Raw genomic sequence first — 13,922 nt, forward strand, 5'->3', positions numbered from 1 at the left:
TAAATGATTTGATTGTTTCAATTTTTATAAGAGTGGGCAGTCTCCCAATCAGAGCCTTCTCTAATTGGAGGATCTCCCTTTGAGATATGTGAAGTGTAGTTCTTTAATGAAACTCGCCAGTTACAATTTTATTATTTTTTATTTTTTAATTTTTTTATAAAGTTAAAATCACACCGACTTGTGGCTTCTTGTAACGTATTATGTCATGTTCAGTCAGTCACATTTAGTCTTTTTATTTAGGTCTTCCTGGTTCCTGTCTTGTTATGTGATCTTCCTGTTCTGTTATGTGTTATGTTTCCTATTATTCATTGGTTCATCAGTCTTGTCATTTGTTCTTGTCTTGATTAGTATTGTTACCTGTTCTGTTAAGTTATCTTGTTATCCGTGCTCTGTGTATTTGTATCCCTGTGTTTTGTTCAGTGGTCGTCAGTGGTTAATGTAAAGTTGATGTAAAGTAATTTTGGTTCTGGTGAGTTCTTTATGCCCTGTTCCTGGATTCCTTGTTCTTGTTGATATTGGATATGTTTGTTTTTCATCGAGTCTGCACTTTGGTTCTTATAACTTCTTGCTGTGAGCTTCCATACGTTACACTTCTTCAGAAGTATATACCATTGATTAACAACCTCAGAGCTTGTAGTTGGTCTGACTTGAAAGGTTTAAACGATATTGCTAAAAAAAAATTCTCTAAGGAGAAAATGATTGCGATTTTTTTTTCTTTTTTTTTTTTTCTGTTACTTCCAAAACCCTGCTGTTGTGCTCCATTCATCAAATATCTAGAATTAGGCCATGCAATGAAATGTTTAATTTTAACATGAAAAGCTCTTTCAGTGCCTCCCCCTCACTACTGGTATCATCTCTGCTCTTCCACCATATGTCAGCTCTTTGAGTAGTACAAATCTTTGTTTCTTATTTTCTTTCTTTTTTTTTTTATTTATTTATTTTTTTTTTTTAAACAGTCTCTTTAAAAAGAAATTAAGGGAGCCAGTGTGAGTTTTCCAGCAGATTCTCCTACAGGCTATTGGGGAGAGAGCCATCTCCTCTGATCATTTCTCTATATTGATGGTATATGGATAAGAGTGGGAGCTGTCTTGAAGGCCTACATATTTTATAACACAGATATCCCCAACAACGATGAATCTCTGGGCTTGGGTAGACTACAGCTCCCAACCTCCATTTGAGATTAGGTTATCTGATTACAGTGTCAACTGCCTCAGAACCCTAGATAAATCATAGATGGTATCCCAAAGCAAAGCTTAGGCAATCTATTAAAGCAAATAATTTATTATTAAAGACATATGTGTCCATAAGACATTTGTTAGTGGACCTGGAGGAATAGGATAAAAACTGTTTTATTCGGTTCTGTTTTGGTATCTCTCTGTGTATATTAATGAAATGTCCTCAACTTTTGTCCTCTAATTTTAAAGTTAGTGTGTTCATGTTGTGCATTTGTTTGTGTGCTATGAAAAAAATGACTGAATGCAGTGAATAACAATTGCTGCTTCAAAAGAACAATGCCTGAGGATAAAAGCTGTCAGTCGCAATTCCTAAGGGGTGTTATTTTAGGAAGCATATTTCTAGTAAAAATATCTGTTTTCCATTTAAAAATATTTTCGGATGCATTATTCCCATGTTTATTTGCTAGTTTCTTTTGAGATAAAGCCTGAATGACACTTTAACCCTCGCTGGTGGTTGATGATTTGAAATTAATTGACTTTAAACTGATATCACCTCACTGTTTGCATTGAAGAGATGTAGAGCCAGTGTGTACTGTGCACACTTTACAGAACACGGTGAATGCAATCAAAGCCCTGCATCTCTCTTTGCTCTCCTCAACAGGTGTCCATGAACTGCGACTATGTGTTTGTGAATGGAAAAGAGACACGTGGCTCCATGAATGCCCGAGTGATTTTCAGCTATGAGCACTTGAGTGCTCCTCTTGAACTCACCGTCTGGGTACCCAAACTGCCCCTTAAAGTGGAGCTCTCAGACAACAGACTCAGCTTCATCAAAGGCTGGAGGGTGCCCATATTACCCGACCGAAGGTAAAACACATCACTGATCTGAGCATGCAAACAGAGTACAAAATTAAAATGATAGTTCTTCCCAAAAATGGAAATTCTGTCATTATTTACTCACTTTTATGTTGTTTCAAACCCACATTACTTTCTTTCTGATGTGGAATACTTAAGGTAATTTTTTGAAGAATGTCCCGGTCATTCTTTTCCATATAACAAACTTGAATGACATTTAGGGCTGTCAAGCTCCAAAATGACAGAAAAAGAACCGTAAAGGTATCATAAAAATAGTCTATATGTCTCATGCATAATATTTTCCAAGTCTTCTGAAGCCATACTATAGCTTTGTATGAGGAACAGACCGAAAAGTTGCATTCAGGAGAAAAGTTATTTTGTCCAGTTTTGAATGAATTTGTTTTTCTTCAATTAATCTTTTGATCCAGTTCACAAATATGGTTGGAAACACATTTCAACATATACTAATATATATTTTAAATAAAAATTTGTTTATGTGAACATTAGGTAGTGGATTATAAACTAATGGGCTGATCTCAGTATCAACTCACTGACTCACTAAATTGCAAGATAACTCATGGTTTAAATTTCAATGTGAGAATGATTGTCTGACCCTTACTAATGTTAATGATTTCAGCAAATTACATCAAAGGGATTAAAACAGTCTGCTGAATAAAAGATTGTGTGCCTTTAGATTGTTTCTTTTATTATCATAGTAGAGCTGTTAAGCTATGACGTCAATATGTGGTGAACCCAGAAGACTAATTTGTCATGGTTTCCCTCTGGAATACGCTATGGGTTTTATTATGGGTTTTTAAATTTATGAGTAAAGGAGGTCTGTGGTTAACATTACTTTAAGATACTTGGATGTTTTGTCCTTCAACATAAATGACACAAAGTAATACCTCAAACGTGAATTTTGAAGCAGATGTATGTTGCGAACAAATTGCTAAGTAAGGGATAACGTGCAGTCATTGGGTTGTTATCGCAAAATAAACCCTGACATGGTGATCTTTACCCAGAAACGAAGTGGCTACTAACCAAATAAATAAATAAATAGACATAAAATATTGATTTGCATTGATATTATGTAATTATGTGAGAAGAAAGAAACTGCCAAACAGCTGAATTCCACCTCCGGTTTGCGTCAGAGTTCTTTTGGTGTTTATTTTTTTCTATAAAGATTTTCTCGACTCCTCGTTATCCACCTTATTACAAGACTACTTGCTAAATAAATAAATACATTGGCATGAAACATGAAACAAGCTTACTTGTAGAAATCACACAGTGTTTGGAGAAGTAGGATAGATGACTTGCAATTCTACAAAGTCTGATATGTGGATGTACGGTTGTTACTCAGAAATTTTAGATCGCTAGATGGCACCATTTACCAATCAGAATAAAGTATTCCAGAGACCAGTGTATTAAAGAAGGACTGTAACCAAGGGTGTCACTTTGATTTAAAAAGTGGTGGGGACAGTTTCAGGGGGTCAAGGTGGAGTAATGCCACAAAGTGGCAAAACTCATGAATATTATTTTGGTTATGTGTAGATAATGTAAAATATTATTTCACCATTTTGATAAATAGTCATTCTTGATGGCCAATTTAAGTGCTCAAATAAATATTTCACTGTAATTATAATTAATTTGATAACTTGATCCATACATTTAACACTGTCAGTACTAGGATTCTGTTGGTAAGTGGATAAAGACTGTACATTTAGTACAAGGAGTTCCAGGTCCTAATCCGCTCTAAAGTAACTTTTTAATTTAAAAAACAAAGATTGCATCTGTACGTCAGTTTATATTATGAGCGGGGACACATCTGTTGCACTTTGCTTTGCTATTTAACTAGAGTGTTGTGGGTGCACGAGAGAACATCGCCGCCTGCTGTCACACAACACCACTGATAACCGCTGCAACGAGCACTCATTACAAAATTAAAATAACAGCAGTGCTGGATCATACACACACACAAGCATGTGAGTGTGCATGTCTGATGAAACGGAAAACTGTTGTGGTCCTTATAGTAATTTGTTAGCAACATTATTTATTTTAATAACAACTTATTTTACTCATAAATTTAAAACAGCCATTTAAAAAAAACCCATACGAAAATCGAGAGGCTCTAATATGCTAATTCTTTTTTGGGTTTTTGGACTACAACCTGAACAGCTCTATTCCAGAACTGCTTGCAGAGGTGCATTTCACCAAAAATGAAAATATGAGAAACAAAATCAAAAAACAGGTCTCGACATTTTGGTGACAAGTGGCATTGCTAGTATATGATGCAATGCCTGAGCATTTTGCTGCAAATAAACAAAGGAACAACAGCTCAATAAATAATTTATCAAAGGACATTTATTTTTGGACTTAATTTTAGACTCTGAATAATGTACAAGGAATACATGTTGCACCTTGATTAGTGTTATATTGATTTCACCAGTTTCTCTACTTAAGCATGTTTTCTTTTATTTCTTTACTTGTTTGTTTGGATCATCTTAATAATTGTGGGTGCTCTGAGGGTGATAAAACTATTATAGTTTAATTATTGGAGCTGTTAATAGCTTCTATGTTAGGTCGCTGAAGACTTTGTTAGTTAGAGTGTAGCTATAGAGTTCATGTGCACAAGTACTGAACAGCATTCTTCATGCAGCCCATTTACTGTGATTTTGACAAACTGAATGTTGTCATGCAGTGCTGAGTTGATTATCCCTCAGCAAAGGCATTTTTCATGAGGACACACTCCAGAATTAATCATGATGTAAAATATTCTGGTAGATTACTAGCATCATTAATGCTCCCTTACTGTGGTCTTTCTTTTTTATGTAGATCTCTAATTAAATTCATTCAAATGGACCATTTAAATGGAAATATGATTTGATTTGGATGCTAATCTCTTTTGGGAGCAAATCGCTGATCTAAATCTAGCCCTCCACATGTTTAAAGCGGAAGTGTGTGATGCTAAAATTCTTCCACGTATCCCAGCTTATTTAGAACAGTCAACTATAAATAAATTGATTTCACCTGAAAGTTTAACACTGTTGCACTATCAAAACATTCCTCTGTTTCTTTGAGAGGCAACATTGGCTCAACAAATGATGTGAGGCTGGACTGTCTGATTTTACAACCAATGGCTGATGGGGTAGTTTTCTAGAATCAGTTTGAAAACAGTGATTATCTTTCGCAATTCCGTTTAGTGATGTTAATGGCCCAGAAATCAAACAAATTAGCTTTAAGGAGGTTTTGTTTTTTAGCTTAAATGATTCAGTTGAGCCAGTGTTACTGTGTCGGGTTGGTTGGGATACTCAAACAGAGGAATGTTTTATAGCACCACATGGAGTTAATTAACAGAGGTTCGGGAGGAGCATGTTCATTTTAATCTGACAAATCACAGCCCACGAGCAGGAGTATATAAGCCGCTGCTTACCTGCTTCCTGTGACAACTCTCCTGACATGAGAGTCTTTCTGGCATACAGCCCCACCCATTTCCCCATGAACAGACCCAGGCAGACGGATCATGGGATGCAACTTCCCTTCAAAGCATTCGGCTCCACCAGAACAGCTCTTCCATCCAAACAGTTTCGTTATTCAACAGAAGCTGCCACAGCAGCTCTTTGTTTTTTAACAGTATTGACGGCTACCACGTTAAGTGATATATATATATATATATATATATATATATATATATATATACCCTGTCTGTCTTTCTATGCTCCATTCGATGAAGCAGTTTATAGTGCGAAGTTGCTGCCGCAGACTGGCTGCTCCTGCACTTTAAAAAATGTGAAACAGCTCTCTAGGACTGCTCATATGTTCTCTTATCTAAACTTTCCACCCGGAAAGCAGTGCCAGCTGCCTCCATGAACGGGCGCCATTCTGGCTCCATGCCTTTAGAATTAAATTTTATTTGAAAGCGAAAGAAACAAAGATGAACTATTCAAACCAACCTCCATTTCAACCCCCAGCATTTTTAATCAGGTTCTGCCGCACAGGTGATGCCTGTCAGCCTCATTACCATGCCACAGCTTTTTAGGGGACATGTTTTATTCAGCGATTGTTCCTCATCTTCTAACATGAATATCATGATTGTTTCTCCCTCCAAAGTGTCCTTCGGAGCGTGGTTTATTTCATTCTGAACACAGGGGCATCATGCAACACAGAACTCCCTTCAGTCGACCGATAATCTAATGACAAATTATTTTCAAACCAACACAGACATTTTAACAAAGCTCACTGCCGCGCAGCGCTGGCTCTGACCATTCCACAGCACACGGCAGATATACACAGACTCTGTCCGAACAGACAGGAGCCAAATTTGGCTCCACAAAAGGCAGATCATGCACCGCGTTCCAACTCATTCATAATCATTCTGCAACGTGTCTCGCTTCCGCTCAGCATTATTGACATATATTGACGTATATTGTACAGCAGGGGGCAGTCATACTCCTAAGGAGCGAAAGACCACAACTGTATTCAGTAATGATTGCAAGTCCATTTCTCCTGCATATCTGCATGCAGTACAGAGCCAAAGCTCTTATTTCTCAGATCACTTTATGCTGTTTTTTCACATTGTTTAAGATGTACTGTATTTCCCAGCACATTTTTTCTAAAGTTTCACCTAAATATGATTATTTTGTCTTTTCTACAGCAATGCCTGAAATTGTGATTTCCGCAGGGTCTCACCAATATTACTTCCAGCAGGTCTCTGCGAGAGCCCATTTAAATTCCTGTCACTGGATTGTACGCAGGTTTACCTCTCACTTTCTCTATCTAGGTGTCTTTCCAAGACTTCACCATTACCTACCGAGGAGCCAAAGATGGCAACCATTTTAGTTAAGAAAGCACAACTGCGGTGCTTCTGCCTTCAGCTCAAAACATCCCTAATCAGCACAAATGTGCTGTCCATGTGCCACAACTGCGGCATCTTTTGGGTCATGCAACAAACCCCCATGACACCACAAAGCAGCGTAAATGTGTTTTTTCCAGGTGCCGCAACTGCGAAACCTTTCAGGCCCTGCCACTAAATCTCCCACAATATGTCACAATCATGTTGCCTGTTTCCTCTTATCTTTTCTCTTAAGACTCGAGGGGCACAGCTCAAATGTATACCCATCAAACCGCTATTCAGCAAGGTTCTTTACTCTGCGCCACCCACCATTCAAATGCAGTGTGGGCCCTCCCGTTCGAACGCTATGCAGGCTTTCCCATCGAATTGCAGTGTGGGCTCTCCCGTTCAAATGCAGTGTGAACCTCAATGCATTGGTCGCAGAATCGCAGGGATCGCAGGATGGGGAGGGCCCTCCCCCTCCTGTTCAAACGCTATGCAGATATTCCCATCGAATTGCAGTATGGGCTTTCCCGTTCAAATGCAGTGTGAACCTCAGCGCATTGGTCGCAGGTTTTCCCATCGAATCACAGGGTGAGCTCTCCCATTTGAATGCAGTGTGAGATTTCACGTCATTCATTCCGTGGGCTCTCCCATCCGAAACGCAGTATGAGCTCTCCTGTTCGAGTGTAGTGGTGGTGCAGTTATCTTAAGAGCCTTTTAGCTTTTCCCGTTAACCGTGGCATTTCCTTTGCTCATGGTCTAAATGAGCCTGTCACACAATAAGGTGTGCCTAAATGTGATAAACTATGTGTGCCCTATTTGATACTGCAGCCACAGTGCCCCACCAGATAATGTGCTGCAGCATCTGCCCACGCTCAATATGCGGGCAATGCTGCGGCAGTACTCTCAATTATGCCACAGCATCTCCCCTTTTGCATTTTGATACTGCCGCAGCAGTGCCCTGCCATGACAAACGTAATAAAGTGGTGGTTTCTCGTTCGAACCGCAGCGTAGCCCTCTCAACCAGCAATCGTATAAGAACGCAACTTCAAACAAATGCTTAAAGCACTCCCTCTGTACAAACTTTTTTTGGGGAAAAACAATTCAGAAGCATCCGCCAAGCCAATTTGCCAAATAGAATTGTTGCTGGCTTGCTGTCCTAAATACTTCCTGCCATAGTCATGGTACTGTACTTTCATCTTAATGCCTTTTTGGGGGTAATCAGAACTCGAGTCGAGTCTCGAGCTCCGAGCCCTCCAGTATATGGACAGCAAGCCAAATACATTTACTGCTTCAACACAAGATTACATTAACATACGAACTACTGAAAGAGCCACAGTGTTTACATTTTTCAGGGGACTCAACCAACAAATGGTTTACTTAAAAATGTATCTGCGTATTAAGCAAGAAAAAGGAAAGTATTTTAACATCTAAAAAAATACACTTCACCTTTAAGTGGAAATCTTGCTAGTGTAATATGGGTGTTTCGCTATTTTCAAGCAATTGTAAGTGAAGTCTCTTTGTCCAGATAATGCTTTCAGTGTTTTCTCCTGTTTCATACAGACAATGCACAGACAATACAAGTGTGTCATTAATTTTGCATTTAACCTCAATTTGAGTTCCTTTGATTTAGCTCCCTCTCAGTACCCAATATTTTTCTCCTATTCTTTTTTCCCCCTCTTCCTTTTTTCTTCCATTCTTTCCTACTCTGCTCTATCCATTTCATTCCACTACATTGCACAATGTTAAGACGTGTCAGCGGGCAGTTTTCTCACACTGGCCTTCCATACCACTTGATTGATGTAGCTCACTAAGCTAGTGATACAGTGATGTGTCTACAAAAATTGACTGATTTTTATTGGATGGGCAGGCTGCCATGCATGAAATCTTCAGTTCTCTTGACATCCTAATGAGTTAAAGCAAAGCTCAAAATCTCGAGGTTTATCCTTCTGGTCTGGAGCTCATATTAACCCGTGAAAGCGCAACTCTTGAGAACAGAGAGGTTCTGTCTGCTGGGTTCAATGCTCTTCAATCTTGTTCTTAGTCTAACGTTGCCACACCTTTGAACTTTATTCAGGCCAAGAACTGCCCACTTAAACAGTAAGAGACTGTCTGATTGACAAATTTGGAAATGTGTATTTTCAGTCAATGAGAATTGCCATTCGTAACTTATTTTATTGTTTAACTAAGAGAGCAAGAAGCTGATCAACAATTGCTTTCCACTTTAATGAGTCTCCTTCATCTGTGTTTTTATGTCCACCAATCTTTCTTTGTTGCTCTCTCCTGTTTGAGGAGTACCAGTGTGGCCCCTAACATTGTAATGCAATGCTTTACATTCAGCTTAATTTAAGGTACTCGTTTGGAAGGACGTGCTTTGTCAGTCACAGGCAGACAGCTGTTTCTACATCTCTAGTTATCTGGTTAATCAGTTATGTGTAGAGTGGCAGAAGTTGCATTCAGCTGTCAAGATTCCTCCACTCCCCCACCCCGCTTACTTCACATGGTGAAATGCCGCCGAGGGAACCGATTAGATAGATTGAATGGTTTGGTATGTGTGAGGTACGCAAGACTCATTGATGCAGAACCTCCTTGAAGCAGGTCTCCAGATGATGCACCTTTTAATGTGGGCTGCCTTCTAACAAACATTTTGTGTTATTAGAGAGCCCTGATTACATTTACAATTTACAAGACTAAATTAGTGTCTTAAAGTGCATTCAAGCTATACTTTATATCAGTATGTGCATTCCCTGGGAATTTAACCCATGACCTTGGGTGTTGCTAGTGCCATCCTCTACCTGATCTACTGAAACAGCAACTAGCTACTGAAAAGCAACTAAATTTTGATAAGTGTGTGTTTAGCAAACGATTTTATAAATGGCATAGACGTTATAAATTTCATTCCCGTGGCTATTCGTATTTGGAGTTTTGGCACCCTAAACTGTTAATGTTGCATGGTGAATTGGGGCAGTCACACTACTGTAGATTTCAAGCATGCAAAATTACAATGGACCATGAAATAAATGTAGGCAACAGGATATGACATCATGCTCTAGGGCTTCTGGCTTGCCCATGCTCTTCATCTAACGTTAGCTAACATCATAGAGTCTAATGTGCTCTGTTGTTGAGCATTAATATAGTTGGCAAAACATTAGCATAAAAGATGGTGATGATGGTGCTCCTCTTTTTGCCTTTCAGGCTGGACAGCTAGCATAATGCTAACATTAGTTAGCATCTTAGATTCTGATGTGCTAGTGAGGCTTACCCTTACAAAAAATAATTGCAGTTTTTTAACTGTAGTACAAGTGTGGTAAATTGGACACAGTATTACTGCAGTACCAAATTACCACACTTGTACTGCAGTGTTGAAAACTGCAGGAATATTGTGTCCAAATTACCGCACTTGTACTGCAGTACTGAAAACTGCAAGAATACTGCTTCCAAATTACCACACTTGTACTGCAGTTCTGGAAACTTTAGGAATACTACATCCAAATGACCACACTTGTACTGCAGTTCTACTGTTGTTTTCTAGAACTGCACTCTGCACTCCTACACTTAATACATTTGCTGTACTGCCCTTATTTATTCAAAATGACCAATAAATGCAAACACAATGCAGGTTATTAGCAATCAGCAATTTGTTGACATTCAAAGGTTTTAAAAGGTTTAAAGCTGCACTATGTAAGATTTTTTGTTTAAAAATGAACAAATTGCTATTATTGATTGAGTACATAGACAATCAGTGTTCAAAACAATGTCATTACCGTACCCCAATTTACTACGGTAAGCCTATGCAAATTATTTGTATCTTGAGCTGTCAGGTTCTATTTGGCGCAAATCATTGCATCATTATGTGATGTCCGCACACACAGGAACTAAGTACCAGCTGTCTCGTGTTCCGGCTGAAGAAACTAACTACGCTGTTCAGTTCAGTTCAGTAACACTCACACAGTTCAGGACAGCATCGTTGCAGTTTAAAATGATGTTTATCTGTTATCCATTTGCCGAAGTTGTTTACCTGCTATAATGCTTGGATATGTTGTCTGGTAGGGTTGTTGAAGCTTATATTGCATGTCATGCTTTTATGAATCAAACATTACTCATGTTTTAACCAATCGCAATATATCTACGTTGTCCGGTGAAGTTACTGTGACATGTTTAATATGGATGACTTCTGAAATTGACTTCTTGTAATTGTTATATTGCATATTTAAGCATATAATTTTTACGTTTAATAAAGTATATTTTATCCCCATCATTATTGAATCATTTTTTCTTTTTTTTAATTCATTCAAATATGTAAATAAGAGTCTTGTTTATCTTCATCAAAACAAGTAATATTTTCATTTCAAATGTTTAATCGTATATAACATAATATCAACATGAAAATAACACGTTATGACTCCAGCTCCAGTCATGATCACACATTGGCAATGTCCAGGTAAGCTCAAATTGGGAAATTCATCCACCAGAAGAGCAGTACCAGAACACGACTGATGTAATGTGTTCTGCAAATTGCTTGCAATTTTAAGTTTCAACCACAGTTGTCGTTAGAGAGCACAAAGTTACGTATTGCAGCTTTAAAAGACTTGCCTGGCCATTAAGACACCTGAGCATCAGCAACGCAATATTTCAAATTATTATTTTTAGATATTTAATTCACTAGCAAATATAAAAGTATAAAATAAACATGAAAAAATGGTAATGTATAAACAGTAGCGCTGTCAGTCAATTAAAATATTTAATTGCGATTAATTGCATGATTTTTCATAGTTACTCACAGATTTTGAAAATGCTGAAATATGACTGAAACATATTTCATATATACAAATATACTTCTTTTCCAGTCAAAATGCATTTAGTTCCTCACGAATGAAAAGAAAACAATATGCAACAATGTTTAATTAATATTTTCCAAACACAGCCTTTCACAGTATAAAGATAGAAATGCATTAAAATAACAGCAAGTAACATTAAACATGGGAGGTACACAAATTAAAAGAACTTGTCCCCATATTTATTGCAGTGCACATTAAATCTCTTAAATCCTCATCCTCCACAATATTAATCATCCTACAGGTTGTGGCTGTCCACTTTGCTACAGCAATCTTGAAGTCGCATTCACATGATTTGCGCCGCTTTGAACTCCACATGAAAATCGAAGCAAGGATCATTATTATTATTATCTCTTTTGAGTGGCAACACAGGATGAGTTCCTCACAGTCACAGGAAGTGACTCATGTCGTTTTATATAGCGTATTTTCAGAGCTAAAAAGATTGGAGTGCGAATGGACATTGGAGTCTTCCTCGTGTTTGTCGCCCTTTCCTTTAGCGAAAGCGCGAGTCTCGACAGACATGCTCTGAGGCCTAGCTCGCCGGCCATTTTCTGACAAATAACATGCGAAAGAATTACCATGCGCATCTTGAGCCTTTGCTATTAAAAACGCTGTATGAGAGAATTTGTCGTTGAAGGTAAGGAAACAAATTGACCCCTTTGTCCCTATTGTCTTTTTCTGTGTCATTCTGGGAGAATACACATGAATAAGGCAATGGAGGAGCAGCCTCTGCCTTTCTCTCTCTCCCCTCCCTGCTTGAAGCGTATTGCTCGCGGCGGGGGGGATCATGCATGGATCAGTGAGCCATGGGCGTTCTGGTGAAACAAGAGATGAGCACTGGTATCTCTGCTCGATTTTTCGGTGGCGACATGGATGACATTTTTTCAGTCAGACATGATGGTTTTTCAGTCCAACCAAGCACATCGCGTTAAGGAATACTTTGAGCTAATATTGGCTCAGTTTGGAATTTCCCTTATTTTTCCCCCGGCGGCTCGCGCTGGGGAATGCGTTGGTCAATGCGATGCTTTTGTTCTGGGTACTATGCATTGTTCCCCCATTATATGTTGGGACCGGTTTAGTTTTAACCAGTTTTTTTTTCAGTACACCAAATTAGCTCAGTCTCCCCCTGTAATGTAGGCTGGCGAAAGCAAATTGAATGTTGTCAGCTTGAATTTTCCTCTGCCTCCATGACCAAGGGTCTCGGGGAATGCATAATATAAATCAATGTACGATAAAAATAGGTCTACACACGAGCCAGACGGGCTTTCTCTGTAACGAAAAATGAGCCCCTATTCAGTGAATGAAATTGGACCATATAAACATATCCATTTCTCTCCTGAATTATCTCGACGAATGGTTGGTGTTTGCCCACTCTGAGACTTTGGTTGCCCAACATCAAGATGTCATTCTCAGCCATCTGATCTAGGGCTGTGTGTAACCTAGATAAGAGTGTTCTGTTGCTAGGGCAACAGACTCTGTTTCTAGGGATGGAGCTGGATTCACGAGCAATGCAGGCGCGTCTGTCTCCAGTTCGCATTCTGTCATTTCGCCAGTGTCTAGCGATGTTCGGTGTGGGATGTGTTCTCCCTTTTCAGTGCTGAATGTACTCCACAAAGTGACTTCAACCACTGATGCATGCATTCCGTCTCTTCAAAGTGACACATGGGTGCTACCGAACTCTGTTACCATGGAAACGGACCCACCTTTTGATGTCAGGCGTTCCGTAGGGACAGGTGTGTCGCTGCAAAATTATAACGACAGATGCCTCCTCCACGGGTTGGGGCGCTGTATACAAGGGTCGTCTAGCCTACGGGGTTTGGACGGGCCAGCAGCAATATTGGCACATAAACTGTCTGGAGATGTTCACGGTGCTGCTTGCGTTAAAGATTTTCCTCCTGGAGATTTAGGGCAGCCATGTCCTCATTCGATCGGACAGCAGGACGGTGGTGTCCTACATCAATCGCCAGGGAGGAGTGTGTTCTCATGCCGTGCTGAGACTGGCATGCCGCATTCTTCTGTGGGCACAGGACAATGTTCTGTTTCTATGAGCCGTGCATGTCCCGGGTCGGTTGAATATGGGGGTGGATCTCCTGTCCATACAGGGCTTGATGCATGGAGAGTGGGCATTACATCCTTTAGATTATGAAACAAATCTAGAGAAGGTTCAGCAGAGCGGAAGCGGACCTGTTCGCTTCGAGCGAGAAGTCACACTGTCCCCTCTGGTTT

General features: G+C 39.3%; 1 protein-coding gene across 2 annotated transcripts in view; it reads left to right on the top strand.

The window, feature by feature from the left end:
• LOC127439839 (transmembrane protein 132E) overlaps nt 1-13,922 on the top strand; it is a 549,732-nt gene that overhangs the window by 514,340 nt on the left and 21,470 nt on the right. For both annotated transcript variants that reach the window (XM_051696075.1, XM_051696074.1), the window contains exon 6: nt 1,837-2,042. In XM_051696075.1, coding sequence (XP_051552035.1) covers nt 1,837-2,042 — 206 coding nt within the window. The remainder of the gene's footprint in view (nt 1-1,836; nt 2,043-13,922) is intronic.

This window comes from Myxocyprinus asiaticus, chromosome 4 (genome assembly GCF_019703515.2).
Source record: "Myxocyprinus asiaticus isolate MX2 ecotype Aquarium Trade chromosome 4, UBuf_Myxa_2, whole genome shotgun sequence".
NCBI classification, from domain to species: domain Eukaryota; kingdom Metazoa; phylum Chordata; class Actinopteri; order Cypriniformes; family Catostomidae; genus Myxocyprinus; species Myxocyprinus asiaticus.